Genomic DNA, 17,254 nt, shown 5'->3' with positions numbered 1-17,254 from the left:
GGATGAACTGAGGAAAGAGCAGAGAACCAGGGGAGGGAGAGGAGGAGACAATTAACACAACAGCCGTGGCAGCCGTCCAAGGAGAGAGGGAGTGGGTGGGAAAGAGGGAAAAGAGACAAATATGAAGTAGTATGGGGTAGGTATTTGTCCTTGAAGGAGTGGAGCGCGCGACAAAGGGAGACATTGAAAGAAAGAAGGAGACTGCAGTCCCAAGATGAGATGCATTAGACAGTTTAAATGTTCGTTTCCTACCGCCCTGCTTTGTATTGATGTCTGTGTTGTGATTCGTGTCTCCATGAAGAAGCCACCGCTGTGGATCGAAGTGTTGTCTGTCTACTAAAAGAGCACTTTGGGAGCATCTAGCAGTGAGCCCTGCAGATTCATGTTGTCTCCCTTCAATGGTTCAATTTAGTGCCTACATTCTTTCCTCTACTCTCAGCATAAACTGACTTCATTTTTCCCGTCTGTTTTCCCCTGCCTCTCAGAGCTTCCCTATGGCTGGGAGAAGATAGATGACCCCATCTACGGCAGCTACTACGTAGAGTAAGTCTCCCTGTTGACTTGGATAACTCAACTGCTCCACAATGTAGTAAAACAGCAAATGCATTTCCATGATTTACAGTGCTTGGTTATAAATGATGAATGACTGAATTCCCATTCCTTTCTCACATGTCACTGCTCATTTGACAAAACCTTTACAGTGAAACACTGGTGTGGAAGGGTTATCTTGAGAATGCTATAGTGACAAAACCTGCTTTTTCCACCTATTTTATTTTTTAAATGTGTTGCATTGCCAACCTTTGAACAAATACGCTATCTAAATGTTGTTTGATTGAACTAATTGAAAGTGCGTGAGCTTTTTTTCTAGACAAGGCCAAATTTGTTGTAATGATGAGTTAATCTTTTTAGCCACATCAATCGAAGGACCCAGTTTGAAAACCCGGTCCTGGAAGCTAAGAGACGCCTGGAGCAGCAGCAGCAGATTCAGAGCCAGGGCCTCTCAGCTCTGCCACTGCCTACTATATACAGAGGTACACTTAAAATTGTACAATTCCTCACATAAGATTGAAAATGAAATTCACTTTATGTTTTATTGCCCCTCATGTAATGATTTAAGAATTAAGTTGTGCGATAAGCTAATTCATTGTGATTTATTTTGATGGAGGATGGTCAAAGCCTTGAAATATCTGTTTAGGAATCCTTATTTATTCTGAATTCTGAATGAGATATTGGATGCTCCGATATTTAAATTCATTGTTTGTAATGTAATTTGAAGGTGAATTGCAGATGCGTTCTATGTTGTATTGTACCTTTTGTTTGACAGTTTGTTTCACAGTGTCTTATAAGCCCATGTGGGCTGGGCACCAGTATGGTGTATGACACTATAAGAAAAAAACAAATCATCATGTACACTATGCACAGTGCCTAAAACAAGACATGCTCAAACACTCACACAATTGCACAGATATGAGCATGCCTGGATTACAGACTGGACATGCAAGACACATGGCTTTGGCCCCAGACCAGAGAGGGCCCTGAGATTTGTAATTTAATTGTAAATTTGCTCTCTCTGATACAAATTTGCCACCTTCAATAGTTGTACATTGAGCATTTTTTAATATTGTTTTCCTAACCTATCTCATGGGATGGGCAGCTTAGTGGGTGAGCACCATAATACTTCCATGGTGAGTACTTGACGGGGCAGATGCACAATGTCACAATGTACAGGGTCGAATGGAGCTAGCTGGCAGAGCGGGGGGCAGAGAACATGCTTTCCCTGGGGCCCCCAGCAGGATAATACAGGCATGAGTATGAGAACGCACTAGACCAGGACATAATGTACTGCTGCAGCCGGGTGAAAACCTCGTATCTCCAAACACCAAACACTCAACTTTTCAGGAATCAAGGAAAACATATCTTCACCGATGGCTATGCATTTGTGTGTTGAATGGGTTTCATGGGCCCTTGGGGCATGAGGTCATGGGGTCATATTGCTCAGCACCCAAAATATCATGTGAAAGTTCAAGCAAAAACAATGTAAAACACCAAAATCTACAAGGTTTGGACACAACAGCAGCAATATTCGTGTACTCAATAGATAGAGAGAGATATGTATACTGCTTCATCAACCCATTTTGGGAAACATTGCCAGAGCATAATAAAAAATATCTAAAATATCACGATACAAAATCTTTTCTGCCACTCATTCCTTCCGCTCATTCATTCCGCTCCCTCCCTCCAGAGAAGCCCCTGTTCACGCGGGACCCGACCCAGCTGAAGGGCAGCTTCCTCTCCACAGCGCTGCAGAAGAGCAACATGGGGTTTGGCTTCACGATCATAGGAGGCGACGAGCCTGACGAGTTCCTGCAAGTCAAGAGCGTCATACCAGAGGGACCCGCCGCTCAGGACGGGAAGATGGACACAGGTAACCGTGCGTACACTGTGCTGTGCCTCCACAGGATTATGGCTCGTAGTTGAAAAATGAAATAAGGTACAAACAAACAGCTACAAACAAGCTTACATCATCACAGATCCTGTGCACCAGAAAACTGCAAAGTGTACCCTCATTATTTTGATGCTACAACATTATGGGCCATAATTTTGTGCCACTGCAGATCAAGTGCAGTGACCCTGTGCTGCCAAAGTGGCAATTTTGTTGGGCACAAGCAGGTTTTTTTCCCAGCCTGTCCGGTAATTTGTTGGCTCACCATGCCATTGCTTGTGCTGAAATGAGCATGGGAGTGCACTAGAAGGGAGTGTCAATATAAATCAGGTGGTGCAGTGCAATTTTGGCTTCAAAATTACTATTGCGCCTCTGCCTGCTCAGACCACATTTTAGCAAAAATGCTGGCATTCTGTGCTGTCTTTGTGGCTTTCTTATAAACCTATTTTGTGTTTGTTATGCTTGCCTGTTTCACTTTGATATAAATTCTTCAACCAGTGACTAATTGAATGCAACTTTTACCTGTTTAATCAATAATCTAAACAAACTACAGGCAAATAACAAAATAAAGGAAACACATTTTATTGTGCTACAAAGTTAGCTGTTTCTGCATGTGGTTATGTGCACACTAATGCGACTATTGCCAATTCTGTCAGTAAGGCAATAGTCCGACTAAGCTGTTTCCATGATTGCATAATTTGACAACTCTCCACAATAATCCCATTTACATGATTGAAGTACTTTTGATTATCCATACAGATTTGTGGGTTTTATTACTAAAATAATAACCACTATAAATTTCACCAAATCAATTATAGCCATGCTCCTGCACTACCACATTGTGTTCTTCATCACAGCCATAGGCCTATCTTTATTGCAATTAGAAAATGGCATCCTTTGGGCGCTGCTTTTTGGAAACCTGATGGAAAGATGGAGACGACACATGCAACTGATACACTCATGGCAGCCCAGTGTTTTTAGATAAGGATACAGAGCAGTGATTGGTGGGAACGGGTGGTCCTATAGCGAGTTATAGCCAACCAGTTTGGTGTGCACAAAAGCACTATAAAGATGTTTTGCACCCATTTTTCAAGTGCATGGTGCTAGCTGCGCAAGATTGAATCTAGGTACTCACATTGGATGAGGCAAGCGCAATTGCTCAAATTATAGGCTGCAGATGGAAGGCACATACCTGTCCTGTCGCCTTTGGGTGGCTACAGGGATTTAGTCAACCGAAAGGCATCGCCCTCATACACCCTACAAGCAGTTGTGGATGACAACCTATCACGCATTGGGGGGCGCCCCGGTGGCTCACCAAGTAGAGCGTGTACCATAAGGCTCAGTTCTTCCCACAGCGACCTGGGTTCGAATCCAGCCCCCGGTCATTTGCTGCATGTCCTCCCCTCTCTCTCTCCCATACCTTCCTGTCACTCTCTCACACTATCTCTCTATCAAATAAAGCATAAAATGCCTACAAAAAAACATATAATGCATGGAAAACATGGTGACAGGGATTTCAATATCTCTAGAAACATGAATTCAACTTAAAAAGGTGCATCATTTGCCCTTGGTGGCATATTTGGGGTGCCATATATTTGCGGCTTGTGATTCCGCACCTCCCGGACAAGGACATCACTTTCCTCTTGGGAAAAGGTTTCTGTCACTGTCAGTGTGCCATGGCGGGGAACGCACTGCTTTTAAAGTGAATGAGAGGAGATAATTTGATTGACCATGATTGACACCAGCCACTACCACACCTACTGATCATGTCTCCTCCCAGTCCATCCCCTTTTCCAACTGCGCCACCAGTGTGCACTAGCGCTATGAAATTTCTCCAGTGCCTTGATGAAAATAGCCATACCATAACTGACAGGTCAGGTTTGATCCCTGTAACAGCCAGTGTGTGTCCATCTGCAGCTGTGTGTCTTGTCAAAGTATCCTTGACACCTAACTCCTACCTGTTGACTCATTATAAGTTGCTCTGGAGAAGAGCATCAGTTTAATGACCAAAGTGTAAAGAAAATACCTGTAGGAGATCCCTAGGTCAAAGAGTTGTCAGTAGACCACAGCCAGGATGTAGGTTACAGCTCCAGCCTGGCTGAGTGAAGGCTCTGCTCTGCTGTGTGAGGCTTTATGTGCGCTCTCCACTGAACCAGCAAGCTGGCCCCATGCCTGGCACTGTTGGTGTCTAAACTGCTCATTTTAGAGCTCATTTTGGAGCTGGGAATCCTCGTTCCTACTCTCAGCTCTTACTCTCCGCCTCTACATCTCTCTCTCTCCGCCTATCAGTTTCTTTCTTATCTGGAATCCATCTCTTTCTATTTTATTCCCATCTCTCTCTTTGTCTCTCTGGCTTACCCTTTATATACTTCTGTATCTACCCATCTCATCTGACACTTCTCCTCTGCTTTCAGCCCCAGTATATTTTCTTTCCAATCCTGCTTTTTCTCTCTCCGTCCCTCTATCCCTCTATCCTGGTCTGTCAGCCTTTTCCTTTCTCTCTGTTCTGATTTCTCTCTCTCCAACTTGCTCTGCTCCTCTCTGTGACATTGCCAGAGCCCCTCACACACATGCATGCGCACGCACATTCACACTCATGTATGCACACTGCACACAGTCACATGCAGGCACTCCCTGGCTGAGATTAGCTGGCCTATTTGAGCTGTGCGGCATTGCTCTTAGGGATTTTGTATGCTTGTGTATATCTGTATGTGTGCATGTGTGTGTGTGCACGCGTGTGTGTGTGTGTGCACGCGTGTGTATGCATGTGCATGTGTGCATGAGAGTGTGTGTGTGTGTGTGTGTGCCTGCATGTGTGCATGTGTGACAGAGAATGCCTCCAGAAGTGTGAAATAGAGGATTTGAGGCAGCTGCATTTGTCATGGGGCTGTGACTTTAACTAAAGCAGGGAAGGCTACTTCTCTCTCTGTGAGCATGCACACAGAGGCACACAAAACCGTAAACACTCTCACACACTCGTATTTTGTGTTTCCAACCGGTCATCAGTGGGACAGCCATTGCACAGATATGCAACATCATCATGCATCACGCGTGAGAGCCGATCCAGAACTATTGTTTATTGTTTGTGAGCGTGTCTGCACACGACCACGTGTGCATCCATTCGAATTTTTAAGATTTCCACGATTATGGATCTGTGTGGATGCCAGTGTGCACCAGATGGTTGGCATATCCACAGAGACAAACCAAGGCACTGACCCTCCATCTCTCTCTCTCTCTCTCTCTCTCTCTCTTTCTCTTTCTCTCTCTCTCACCTCTCTGCCTCACACATACACTTGTAGATTGCCTGCAGTGCCTGATATTATATCCCTGTGTGACACTTCAGACGGACATTATGCTTCTTCTATGTCATTGCGGCATGCTCTCTTGCCGCGGAGATTTGACAGTTATGGCAACAGAAGGTGATAAGATGTATTTTTGCAGTACAGTATGTTTTCACATGGACCACTGAAACCGCAATCAGGTGGTCCATGTGAGTATGAGTGAATGTTGTGTTCTTTCACTTCATCTGCTCAAATTGTTATTTCCCTTATGTTGCCATAATTCAATATCCGCCTTATAGAATGTGGCCATCAGCTACGCATGACATGGACTCAGATGCTGAAGCTGTTCTTGCTTCTCCTGTCTCTTCCTTCCTGTCCAGGTGATGTCATCGTCTATATTAACGACATCTGTGTGCTTGGCACCACACACGCCGATGTGGTCAAGCTGTTCCAGTCGGTGCCGATCGGTCAGAGCGTGACCCTGGTGCTCTGTCGAGGCTACCCTCTGCCCTTTGACCCCGAGGACCCCAGCGGCGCGGCCAGCGCCTCCCTGACCCCCATCGGCCTGGAGCATCGCCCCCTGGTGGTGAACGGCCGCGGCAGCTACGACCCCTACCTGGAGTACCTGTCCCTGAGCTCCCAGCTGCCTCCCCAGGCCCTGGCCCAGCCCGGAGCCCCCCACCCCGGGGACACGCACCTGGACGGCTCCTCCCTGCCGTCCACCACGCCCGGCTCGGGCCCAGCGCTCACGCCTCATGACGACAACGTGTCCATGGCCTCCTCGGGCACCGTGGGGGTCGCTGGGGCAGCGGCGCAGGGGGCGGAACTGCTGACGGTTACTATGGTGAAAGGGGCGGAGGGATTTGGGTTCACTATTGCCGACAGTCCCACCGGCCAGCGGGTTAAACAGGTGATGTATGATCTTTCATCTGTACATCTTTTATTTACTACAGTAGAGCGTAGAGTACAGAATGAACAATAGGAATTGAACCTTTTGGTTGTGGTTGCAATATATACAGCACTCTTCTGTCCACAATATAGTCCACACACAGATGAAAGTATTCCAAAACACACTGAAACGTTTTGTATTATAGATGTATGTTACGTATTTACTGGAACAATAACAAGATAACTATAAACTATAACACTACATTGTTGCTCAAGCATTCACACTACAATATCAGCAAACGATGCTTCACTGCACTGAGCTACTGAATTCTCCCGCCCCCTTCTTTCATAGAACTTTAATTTGATTGGTTGAAAATCTTTTATCGTTGTCTCTGCATCCAAAAAATTGCTATGAAATTGAACCAAACATATAGTTATAGTTATTATTTTAGATTTTTTTATAGTTATCGTAGCAGGAACACAGACATTCTATTGACTTAGAGCAATTTAAATCTTTTTTATAGTTCATAGTCATCTTTATAGTTATCATTCTAGATGTGAACGGGCCTTAAGGACACAGTTAAGTGAGCCACCAGGCTTCATCAAGTCCGCTCACTGAACAGAATAGATTAGAATCTTGATTTAGATGTTATAAAAACATCTACACATGTGTAGGTTGATGCTCTGACACTTTAATCATGGAAACCTTAGAAGTTATACAAGTTACAGAGCTTGCATGATACCACAAAATCCCAGCCGACTAGTCAGTGAGGCCGGTCGGAGTGTGAGAAGGCGGCTGTGTTGTGTGTGTCCAGGTGCTGGAGCCGGGCTCCCAGGCAGCCTCGGGGCTGATAGAGGGAGACCTGATCCTGGAGGTCAATCAGCAGGCGGTGGCTGGAGCTGGACACGGACGCGTGGTGGAGCTGCTCAAAGAGTGTCCTGTCGGGGCCGAGGCCACGCTCCTCATACAGAGGGCAGGAACAGGTACAGTGTGCATTGTTCTGTCAATCTATGTGTCTGTCTGTCTTTATCCGTCTGCTTGTCAATCTGTCTGCTTCTGTGTCTGACTCGTTTCTCATCTTTCTCTGTTTTTTATTTTTGTCTATTCATAAGGAGGCTGGTGATTGATTGTCAGAGAAACCATCCTATGACTAGGGCTGAATAATTGGAAATTCTTCAATGCTAATACCAGTTTTGACAGTATAACTTCAATGACTCAAAAATGTTTTATGGATAAAAGCATGTTTCATTTTGTTTGGAGAATGCAATTTGTTTTGGGGTACAATATGTATGTCATTTGCTTTTCTCAATATAGTCATTGTCATAATCTGTATATTTTTTCAGCTTTTCAATACCCGGTGATAGTCCTTGATCTATATAATTACAATAAAATAGGTAGCATTTTGATACCCGGCTAAGATAATGAGAGCAAAATTAAGGAAAGGTTCAGCAAATTTCCCAGTTAAATATAAGCTAGGCTCTGATTCACTAAAAAGTGCACAAATATCATGCTACCATGCATTTTTACCTCCAACTGAAGGCTTGCAAGAGAAGACAGTGAAGTTGAAGAAGTGAGAGCGTAGAGAGCAAGAGAGATTTTGATTATGATAATTCTGGATCCCCGTCTTTTTTTTTTTTTTTTTAACAATTTAGAATCATAAAACAAATCACAGTGGCCCATTATTTGGATTTTATTCAACTCTCTAGATAGACTTTGCCAGATTTTACTTAGGGATATTAAATAACTTGAACTGGAGTTCAAAAGATATAATTTATACTTTTGCCCAATGCCAAATTAGGTTATTAGGTTGTGTAAAATAGCAGCAACAGAAGTAACTGAGAATTATGAGAGAGAGAGTATGCACGATATGAAAATATACCAAAAGTATGATACAAAAGCAGTATGAAATAGGTGGAAGCATTATAAAAAATATCAACATATATGCGATATACAACAATGAGAAGGGTATGGGAATATGAAGAAAACGTGAATTCACAGCAGATATACATGAGAGGCCATGCCCATGTACATAAAGTGTGTAGGTGTGTAGACATGCATTGTAAGAACAGTACATCTTGTCAATGAATTCACTTCACAGATGTAGGTAACATATGTACAGGATGTGCCAGTTTGGATGAGTGCATATCTAGCTGTCAACACTCCATTTGGAGGTATAGTATGAGCAGTGTTGTCTGTTATTGCCTGTCAAAACCACCATGGAGGTAGTATATGTGTAGAAAAATATCTCATATGTGTTGACTCATATGCAGAGAATGTACATAAATATGCACAGATCAAAAAACAGTGCAAGCAGATGTCACAGTAAATGTGCGTATCTATGCGTAAGTCACCATGTGTTTTCCAAGTGCAGCTTTATCACCAACAGAGTTTGTCATAGATATTATCCACTGAAGCAGAGAGGAACAACATTAGAGGGAAATGCAAATGTTGTAAGATATGACAAGTGGAAAGCTAGTAAATTAAAAGGCAGTGGAGAGCTGAGGACTGATGAAGAGTTATTCTCACTGTTAGGTGTTGTGTCGCTCGACAGGTACAGCATGGCACTAACACTGCTAGGTGGAGGAGTTTAATTCCCATTGGGGCCACCCATGCTAAAAAATGCTTGCAGTCATTGTACTTTAATGTGCTTTGGATAAAAAGCATCCATCAAATGACAGCGTAGAGTGGCATCTAGCTGGCAAGCAAGTTTAACTGTTTGGCACGGTACTGTTTGGCTACCTGCACTGGCTGTACTTTAAATATACAAAGACAATTTTTACTTTGTGTGGATGGTCCAATTTGATGCAAGGTTGGTTGACATGTGTGCAGAGATAGTTTATGAATGTGTTTGTGAAAAAAGAGGAATGATGTCCGACCAGAAAGCTGTAAACAATATGGACACGATTTTAGTGTATTGTGGCCATTTGTTGCTCTAAATTCTCAACATGTTGATTCATTGATTGGACATAATTTGTTTAATTGATTTGTTTACTTACTATGATTGACCGCCCACCAGCCTGTCTGAGTGTGTGTGCGTGTGTCAATCTATCTGTCTGGAAAACTGCTATTCCTGATGTTTCCCTCCGCTGTTTTGTCTCAACATTGGTACAGTGTGTTCTGCCTACACTCACTTCACTTTCAAAAGCAAACATTAGATCTTCGCTGATTTTTTTTGTTTGGCTGTCGGTGTGTTTAGACAGAAAATTCAGGACTAGTGTTGTTTCACAATGCCCGTGACGTGCCGAACACCACTGCCAATCTCTGCATTGTAAAGAGCAGTTCTTCGCTACCTTTAATTGTCTGTGTATCTTCTGCAGTTTGCCCTCTTGAGGTTAAAGAATTTAGGGAGACCGCAGGCCCTCGCTCTGTGAGAATATATTGAAATGGAGGGTTTTAAAATAGTTGAAAAACGAATGAGAGAATTTAATGGTGGGGAAGTTTGAAGTGCAGAATTAGAGTTCTTGAAATATTGCCAGCACAACATGGAGTGTGGCCATTTTCCCTCTCCTCCTATTTCCTGCAAGATTGGCCACCTGCGAGGAAATTAAATTGCACAGTGAAAGCTTTATTTGTTTGACATGTGCTCTTGCACCGATTCTCTAAAAGGTGTTCTGGTCGCAGGGTCAAAATTTGCCTTGATAATTACCTGGGGCTGCCTATACCACTGAACACATTGCCATCTCACAAATACACACACAAACACACACACACACACACTCAGGCTCCCTTACAGCCCTAGAGTGATTTACACACCGCTGACAGGCCCACATACAAGTCAAAATAATAAGGTAATAACAGACAGAAAGTTCATTCTGGGGTGTCACTGTTGACCTGCCATCCAACAGATGTGCAGTTCACATTTGCATTTCCATCACTGTCTCTAGGTCCTGCCTGGAGTGCCAAGAGTTAATTTGACTTTTCATTGTTTCTGAGATGATAACAGAACAATAAAAAGGAATTATAGATATCATACTCTCTCTTGCATTGTTCCTTTTTCATGAATTGTATTTAATTAGGGATGAAGGTAATTAGTTTCATATGCATCTCAGGTTCAATTAATTGAAGTGTGACAGGAATTCTTATTGCAAACTTGAAAAGCAATCAAAGAAATGAGCACTTAGTGATCCTGATACATCAGACCAACTGTAACTGCTGCAGATTGGCCTGCTGATTTTTTGCCAGTCCTATTGTCTCAAGCTTTGATTATTGACCATTATTGGAAAAATATTGACAAAATATTGCCTGGTTCAAGTAAAGTGATCATGTACTGCATGTTTCCTAGTGAAAAATAATCAATCAGTTGATTATGTTAAAGCTAATAAATTCTATGTGTGCGCACATGCACTTGAGCATGCATGCATGTGTACGTGAGCAGTCTTGATTGTGGCACTGAGCAGTCTAGCGCCTCATGACGGTGTGGAGCCAACGCACGCCACCTGGTGGTTAACCTTTAGAAAAGCACATAGTCATTTTTCACTGTCAGATACACCAGGCTGTCAGATATGGCATATAAAAAGGATCCAGAAATTCAATACACAAATGAGATTGCCCTACACGCATTTGTGCAGTCACACACACACGGATGTGCATACACACACACACACACACACACACACATCTTGCAATGGACAGCCTACTAAATACTGTACCTTGTGTGACAAATCACTTCCCCTCCCCCAAAGCTATCATCTCCTCCTCCTTCAGCCCCACCAGTCTTCCCCCTCTCTATCAAACAACTCAAGTCAACGGCCCCACAGGGACTATCAGCCTGACACACAAGAAACCCTCTGTCTCTCTCTCTGCCTGTCTCTCTCTCTGCCTGTCTCTCTCTCTCTCTCTCTCTCTCTCTCTCTCTCTCTCATACACACACATGCACTACAGGGTGAAAGACAGGACAAGGTCTTTTTAAATGACTCAGATGTGTTTGGTGTCAGGATTGTTTAAGTGCATTTGTGTTCACAGGCGAAGGATTGGTGCGCAAAAAAACATCAATGGGATTTTGTTTGTTTACATGATTTCGGATGTGTGTTATTTGTCTGTTAGGAGCGGGAGCACCAGGGCTTTGTGTGACAAAGATGAAGTGTCAGACTTCCGCTGCGTGTGTGTGTGTGTGTGTGTGTGTGTGTGTGTGTGTGTGTGTCTGACTGCTCTGCTCTAGCGTGGGCACTCTGCCAGAGTTCCACTGAGCTCTGGTCGTGTTCACAGCTCCGTCCCCTGACATCCCATTTGAAGCCGAGCCAAGCGCACGCTACAGACACGTTGCGGCACCAATGAGGATGCAGATCATGGTTGTGAAGAAAGGGTGTCAGCCTCCAAGAGCCAATCAGGCTCATCTGAAGGCCATCCAGCACTCAGCAGGCTAGTCTGTGAGGTTGGCCTGCCAGACTCCCTGACCACTGACTCGTAAGAGAGGCAGTGTGGAGCCTCGCTAGCAGTCATTCATTTGTAATTCATCAGCATGCGTAGGAGTGCTCCACACATCCGGCACATATGCTCGGGAATTGTATTAGCATTTAAATTAAGCTTAAACGTGTCTGTAAGGATGATGCTGCTCTTTAAGACGAGTGGACAATTGCCTTGTAGCTCATATTCATTTTCAGCGGGTCATTAAGGAAAGTTTCCCCAGAATGAGTTATTAGAATTCCTTAAAGGCTTCCCTTAAGGACTGTATTCCCTGCAGAATACGGTTATTAGTGCTGGCCTCCTGCAGAGCCCCCTGCTACTGGTGTGGTGAATCATTTCAGCACCACGGACAGCTCTCTAGAAACCCCCATTCATGTTTATGGGATTCCCGTCACCACGGATGGGGGTGGGGGTGTGGGGGGGTGATGTGTTCGCTGTGGGCTTCTAGCAGAGAGGGTAGTGTCAGTATAGAAAAGACATTACCTGTGTAGAAGCATATCTCTCTCTCTTTCTCTCGCTTGCTTTCTTTCGTTCTTTCTTTCTTTCTCATTCTGTGTCTCTCCTCCACGCTCACACGCACAGAGACAGATTCAAGCTCTACATAGCACATTTCATTTCCAAATGGACAAGATTAGGGGGTAGCAAAGACATTGTAATTGGCTGAGTGGAGGAGGGAAGGTGGCGGACAATATGAGAAAACATAAAAGTGTAAGGAATGGCAGAAATGAATTTCAATTTTTCATTCTGTCTGCACAAGGGCCGTCAGTAATCTTGCTGGAGTTTTTTTTTGGTTTGTTTTGCTTGTTTTTGTTGTTGTTTTGTTCTGCTCTGTTGTTAAGTGCTCTGGCCTTCGTCTCGTCCATATAAAAGCAAACACATGTAGTAGGAGAATAATTCAATAAATACCTTTCATTCAGTGTTCTCTGGCATTTCTCAGGAAACCAAGATAAATCAAAACAAGCTGAATAAATATTAAATATATCCTGATTCTAAGGGATGTTGCACAAGCACCCACGTCTGTTAAAGGATTCATTGTTTTTTTTTGTGTGTGTCTATGTGTGTGTGTGTGCATGTGTGTGTAAACGTGTATAAAATTATGGATTGGGTGTTTACACAAGGCAGCAATTGCATGTTCGCCCTCCATGTCTAAATGTATGTATTTGGGTCTCAGCAGCATCAGTGTATGTCTTTGATTGGGAGTCGCAGGGGGCCTGTGTTAGTGAGAATGTTGTTGATGAAGAGGAGAGGCTACTCCCTGCTTCCTACATGCTGCACCCAGCGCAGATAAAATATGAGTTACAGAGGAAAGTGTGTGTGTGTGTGTGTGGGGGGGGGGGGGGGGGGGGGGGGCTGCTTCCGCCCGCAGCTAATGATGTAATTATGTTGAAAACAAACGCAACAACCAAATTCGTTTAGGAAGAGTTACACAAACAAAGCCAAAACAGAGGAATATGAAATCAGCAAACTGTGAATGTTTTCCCACGTTCAGCGAAGGAGATTTTAACGCCCCAGTCCAGCGTCTCAGACGGCTTTTTTAAGAAGCTGTGATAATTTGTGTCTTGTGTAGATAGGTTCTGTTATAATCTATTATTAGGGAATATTCTGTTAAATTTCATGAGGGATTTCTCAACTCGTCTGTATTTTGTTGTTTCATAACGCTCCGACAGATTCTCTGAGTCTGCTCTGTGAACTAATTGTGTTCTGTCTGTTTTTTTCCTCAGGCCACATCTCTCCGTGGAAGACCTCCAAACAGGTACAGTTATTGAGCCATGCACTTGTGTTTCTGCCAATGCATGGTGGTGTGTTCCTGTCTGTGTGTGTTTGAACAGTGTTTGTTTGTTGAAGCAGAGGGGTAAGATAGTAGCATGTAAGATCAGTGTTTGTCACCAGGCCTGTGTTGCCTTAGAGGTGTTTGGCTTTTGCTTTATTGTGAAATGAGCCAGCCTGTCCTGACCTGCTTATTAGTTAGATCACATCAGACATCACATCTCCTACAGCTGGGGCTCCGCTCTTCAGCTTCACACTCATACTGCGCCTGCTACTGCTTATACTATTGACATTCATTTATGAGTTTAGACAGAATATTCAGATATGATGAATGTCTTCTCACTCAACTGTAAATTATAAATATTAATTTTAATTCATTATCATATCTGCCTTTGGCAAATTGAGTAACCATTTTTCTTCATTCCATAATTTAGTTACTGAATCAAGACATATAACTCAATATAACTGCCACACTTCATAACATTTTTTAAATTTCTTTTTCTGTTTGTTTTGTTTTTAAGTTTGTCAACGTCAAGGTTGCCCCTCTCCTTTACATTACTACTGGTGGTGTCTGCACACAGTCATCGTAGTTAGAGATATCCTACCTTAAGAAAAAGACTTTTGCAGCCATTCAATTTTGTACATTATGAAAAACAACATCTGCAAACTTCAGAATAACCCGAGCTAGATAATCCATCACAGAAAACATGAAAGCTTGATTTGGCTTGATTTGGTCAGTTTATGTCATTGTGTGTGAGTGTTTTCATATCAGTGTGCGCATTGAAAATGTCATTAAAAATGACAAAAAACAAGTGAATGTTAAAAACTCTAGTTGCATACGGCATGCATTGCAAAATGATTGGGGAGATGTAGACTAGATTGACACTGACAGTAGTAAATGGGCTTAAACGCTAAATGTCTGTTGTCGCTGTTGTCCTTGCAGTTGCCCGACCAGTGGGACCCCCATGGCAGCCCCCAGACGGGCCTGTCTGCCCAGGTCCTGCCCCCCGGCACGCCCTTCCCTAACCAGCCGCAGCACCGCACTTCTGTCCCCGACTCCACCGAGGGCTTCGACCTCAACAAGCCCGACCCCTACGACCTTTATGAGAAGTCTAGGGCCCTCTACGAGAGCCGACGTAAGTACAGAACCTCCCGAACCTCCTCTTTCCTCTCCCTTTGTTATTCAGTTAGTTTGTAGGTTGATCATGGGAATGAAGAACACATAATCAAGTGATTTGCGATTTTAAAAAAAAAGAGCTAATCTTTGTAATCTCATTCTCTCGCCCCTCTCTCTTGCGTGTGCGTGTCAGGTCCGGAGTACCAGGAGGTGGAGGTGCATCTGCTGAGGGAGAAGACTGGGTTTGGCTTCCGCATCCTGGGGGGAGACGAGGCCGTGCAGGCTGTGAGTCCGGACGCCCGCGACAAGGCTCGTATGGGACGGGCTGGACCACACACATATCTAACCTCATACACACACACAAACCTCATCTTACATGCACCTAACCTCATCTCACACTCTTTATCCAATGACATTTTACACACCTAACCTACATACCCCAACCACCCTCCACCCCTCCCACCCCCCACCCCCCCCGACACCTAAACACAAGCACGCCTCGTACAAAAGCCTCCTCGCACAGAATCTGCAACACCTTGTCATTCTCACACTGTCCTGACCCACTTACAGCGCAGTACCTCCCATACTGATATGATGCCTTGCTAACTTGTCACAGTTTGAAGAGGAATGCAGAAGAAGAATATGGCAGCAGAGTTATTAGGAAGGTCAAATGAGGGGAAACGAGATAGAATAAATGTAACCATGACCCAAAACTCGCTGACAAGCTAGATAAGAGGAAGGAGGCAGTAATTATGTGATTCCACTGTGTCTTTATTCCATCCCCTTCACCTTCATCTATGCTGCTAATATTGATTGTCTTTGAACAGATTGTTATCGGCGCTATAATAGAGAACACCCCTGCTGAGCGTGATGGGCGGCTTCGACCCGGGGATGAGCTCATCTCTGTGGATAAGATGGTGGTTGCTGGGAAACCGCACAGATACGTGATAGACCTGATGCACGCAGCCGCTCGTAACGGTCAAGTCAGCCTGACTGTGAGGAGGAGAGTGCAGGCGCCTGGTGAGGAGATTGTTTTTATATCACACTTTACCAAGACTGGAAAGCATAGCTGTACATTTCACTTTGGACAATCTGTATGCATGATCGGTGTATACTTCTCATCTATTGTAGAAGATCATCTATCCTGCATTTGTCCAGTATTAGCACTGCAGCAGCTCAGTTCAGTTCAGTTCACTTTTATTTATTTATAGTGTAACATCGCTCTGCACACTTCACAACAAAATAAAAGCATTTAAGAATGTATGCACACACACACAGGCATAATCACACATACATTTACACTGATATGACCACATAGAGACATACCCACATGGAAACACATGACAAATGAAAAAGGCTGCTGTGAATGATATGGACACGTTTTACACCAGCAGGGCTATTGCTTTGATTCATCGTACCTATTTTGTTTTGCTGCTCCTCCGGCTCCGCCCCTCCAGGTGAGCCGTGTCCCGTGAACGGCCGCAGCCCCGGCTCAGTGTCCACGCAGCACAGCTCCCCCCGTAGCGATGCGGCCTCAGCTTCGGGCCCCCTCCCTCCCGCCGCCGCCGTCCCCGCCACCACCTCCCCTCCGGAGGGATCCGCCCTGCAAACCAGTGATGTGGTCATTCACCGCAAAGAGAACGAGGGCTTCGGCTTCGTCATCATCAGCTCCCTCAACAGACCGGAGAACGCCACCATCATCAGTGAGTCGCAGGATGAGTCGCTCTTATCTGGAGTCCTGAAGGTTGTTCCTGAATGCAAATGGTTATTTGCAAATCCTAATGACTGAGGATCCTAAGGGTGATGAATGCCCTAGAGTGATGGTTTACAAACTTTTAGGAGTATGGTACACTATAATTTAGCATCTGCAGGTCCTTAAAAAGTTTGAAAGTCTTACAGTAAATTATCCTACATTAAGGTCTTTTTAGATGTCTTAAATACAGTTGTTAGAGGTCTTATTTTTTCACCATGCAGAGTCAGGTTTCTCTGCGCTGCCTGTCCACTCTGAAATTAATACAAAACAGGGTTGGTAGTACAATATGCATCGTATCTGCTTTCCTAAACACAATTGCACTCCATGTCCCTTAACAATTAATTTCCTGGTGTCCTTTTTCTTGTACTGCCCATTTATAGTTTCAGAACTTTCATTAGCTATGTTCAAACAGAAACAGACTGGTTTTGTCAGCTTTGTTTCTTTATTTTGGTTGTTAAATTGATGTTAATTTCAATTCTGGGTAGCATTAAAAAGGTCTTTAAAAGTCTTAAATTTGGCTTTCTGAAACCTGCAGATACACAGAGAGAGAGCGGATGTCTTTCAACACAGTGGGATTCTTGAGTCAATTTGGATTGCACAT

General features: G+C 44.0%; 1 protein-coding gene across 1 annotated transcript in view; it reads left to right on the top strand.

Moving 5' to 3' along the window:
• The window catches only part of magi2b (membrane associated guanylate kinase, WW and PDZ domain containing 2b), a 64,784-nt gene that overhangs the window by 41,419 nt on the left and 6,111 nt on the right, over window positions 1-17,254 (top strand). Inside the window, exons 7-16 of the mRNA XM_071917049.2 lie at window positions 486-543; window positions 910-1,031; window positions 2,243-2,425; window positions 6,105-6,634; window positions 7,428-7,596; window positions 13,738-13,769; window positions 14,727-14,919; window positions 15,094-15,209; window positions 15,728-15,920; window positions 16,358-16,603. Of these exons, the coding sequence (XP_071773150.2) occupies window positions 486-543; window positions 910-1,031; window positions 2,243-2,425; window positions 6,105-6,634; window positions 7,428-7,596; window positions 13,738-13,769; window positions 14,727-14,919; window positions 15,094-15,209; window positions 15,728-15,920; window positions 16,358-16,603 (1,842 nt within the window). The remainder of the gene's footprint in view (window positions 1-485; window positions 544-909; window positions 1,032-2,242; window positions 2,426-6,104; window positions 6,635-7,427; window positions 7,597-13,737; window positions 13,770-14,726; window positions 14,920-15,093; window positions 15,210-15,727; window positions 15,921-16,357; window positions 16,604-17,254) is intronic.

Source organism: Centroberyx gerrardi, chromosome 4 (genome assembly GCF_048128805.1).
Source record: "Centroberyx gerrardi isolate f3 chromosome 4, fCenGer3.hap1.cur.20231027, whole genome shotgun sequence".
NCBI lineage: Eukaryota > Metazoa > Chordata > Actinopteri > Beryciformes > Berycidae > Centroberyx > Centroberyx gerrardi.
The sequence above is the reverse complement of the archived record's forward strand: the minus strand, read 5'-3'. Positions and strand labels throughout refer to the sequence as shown.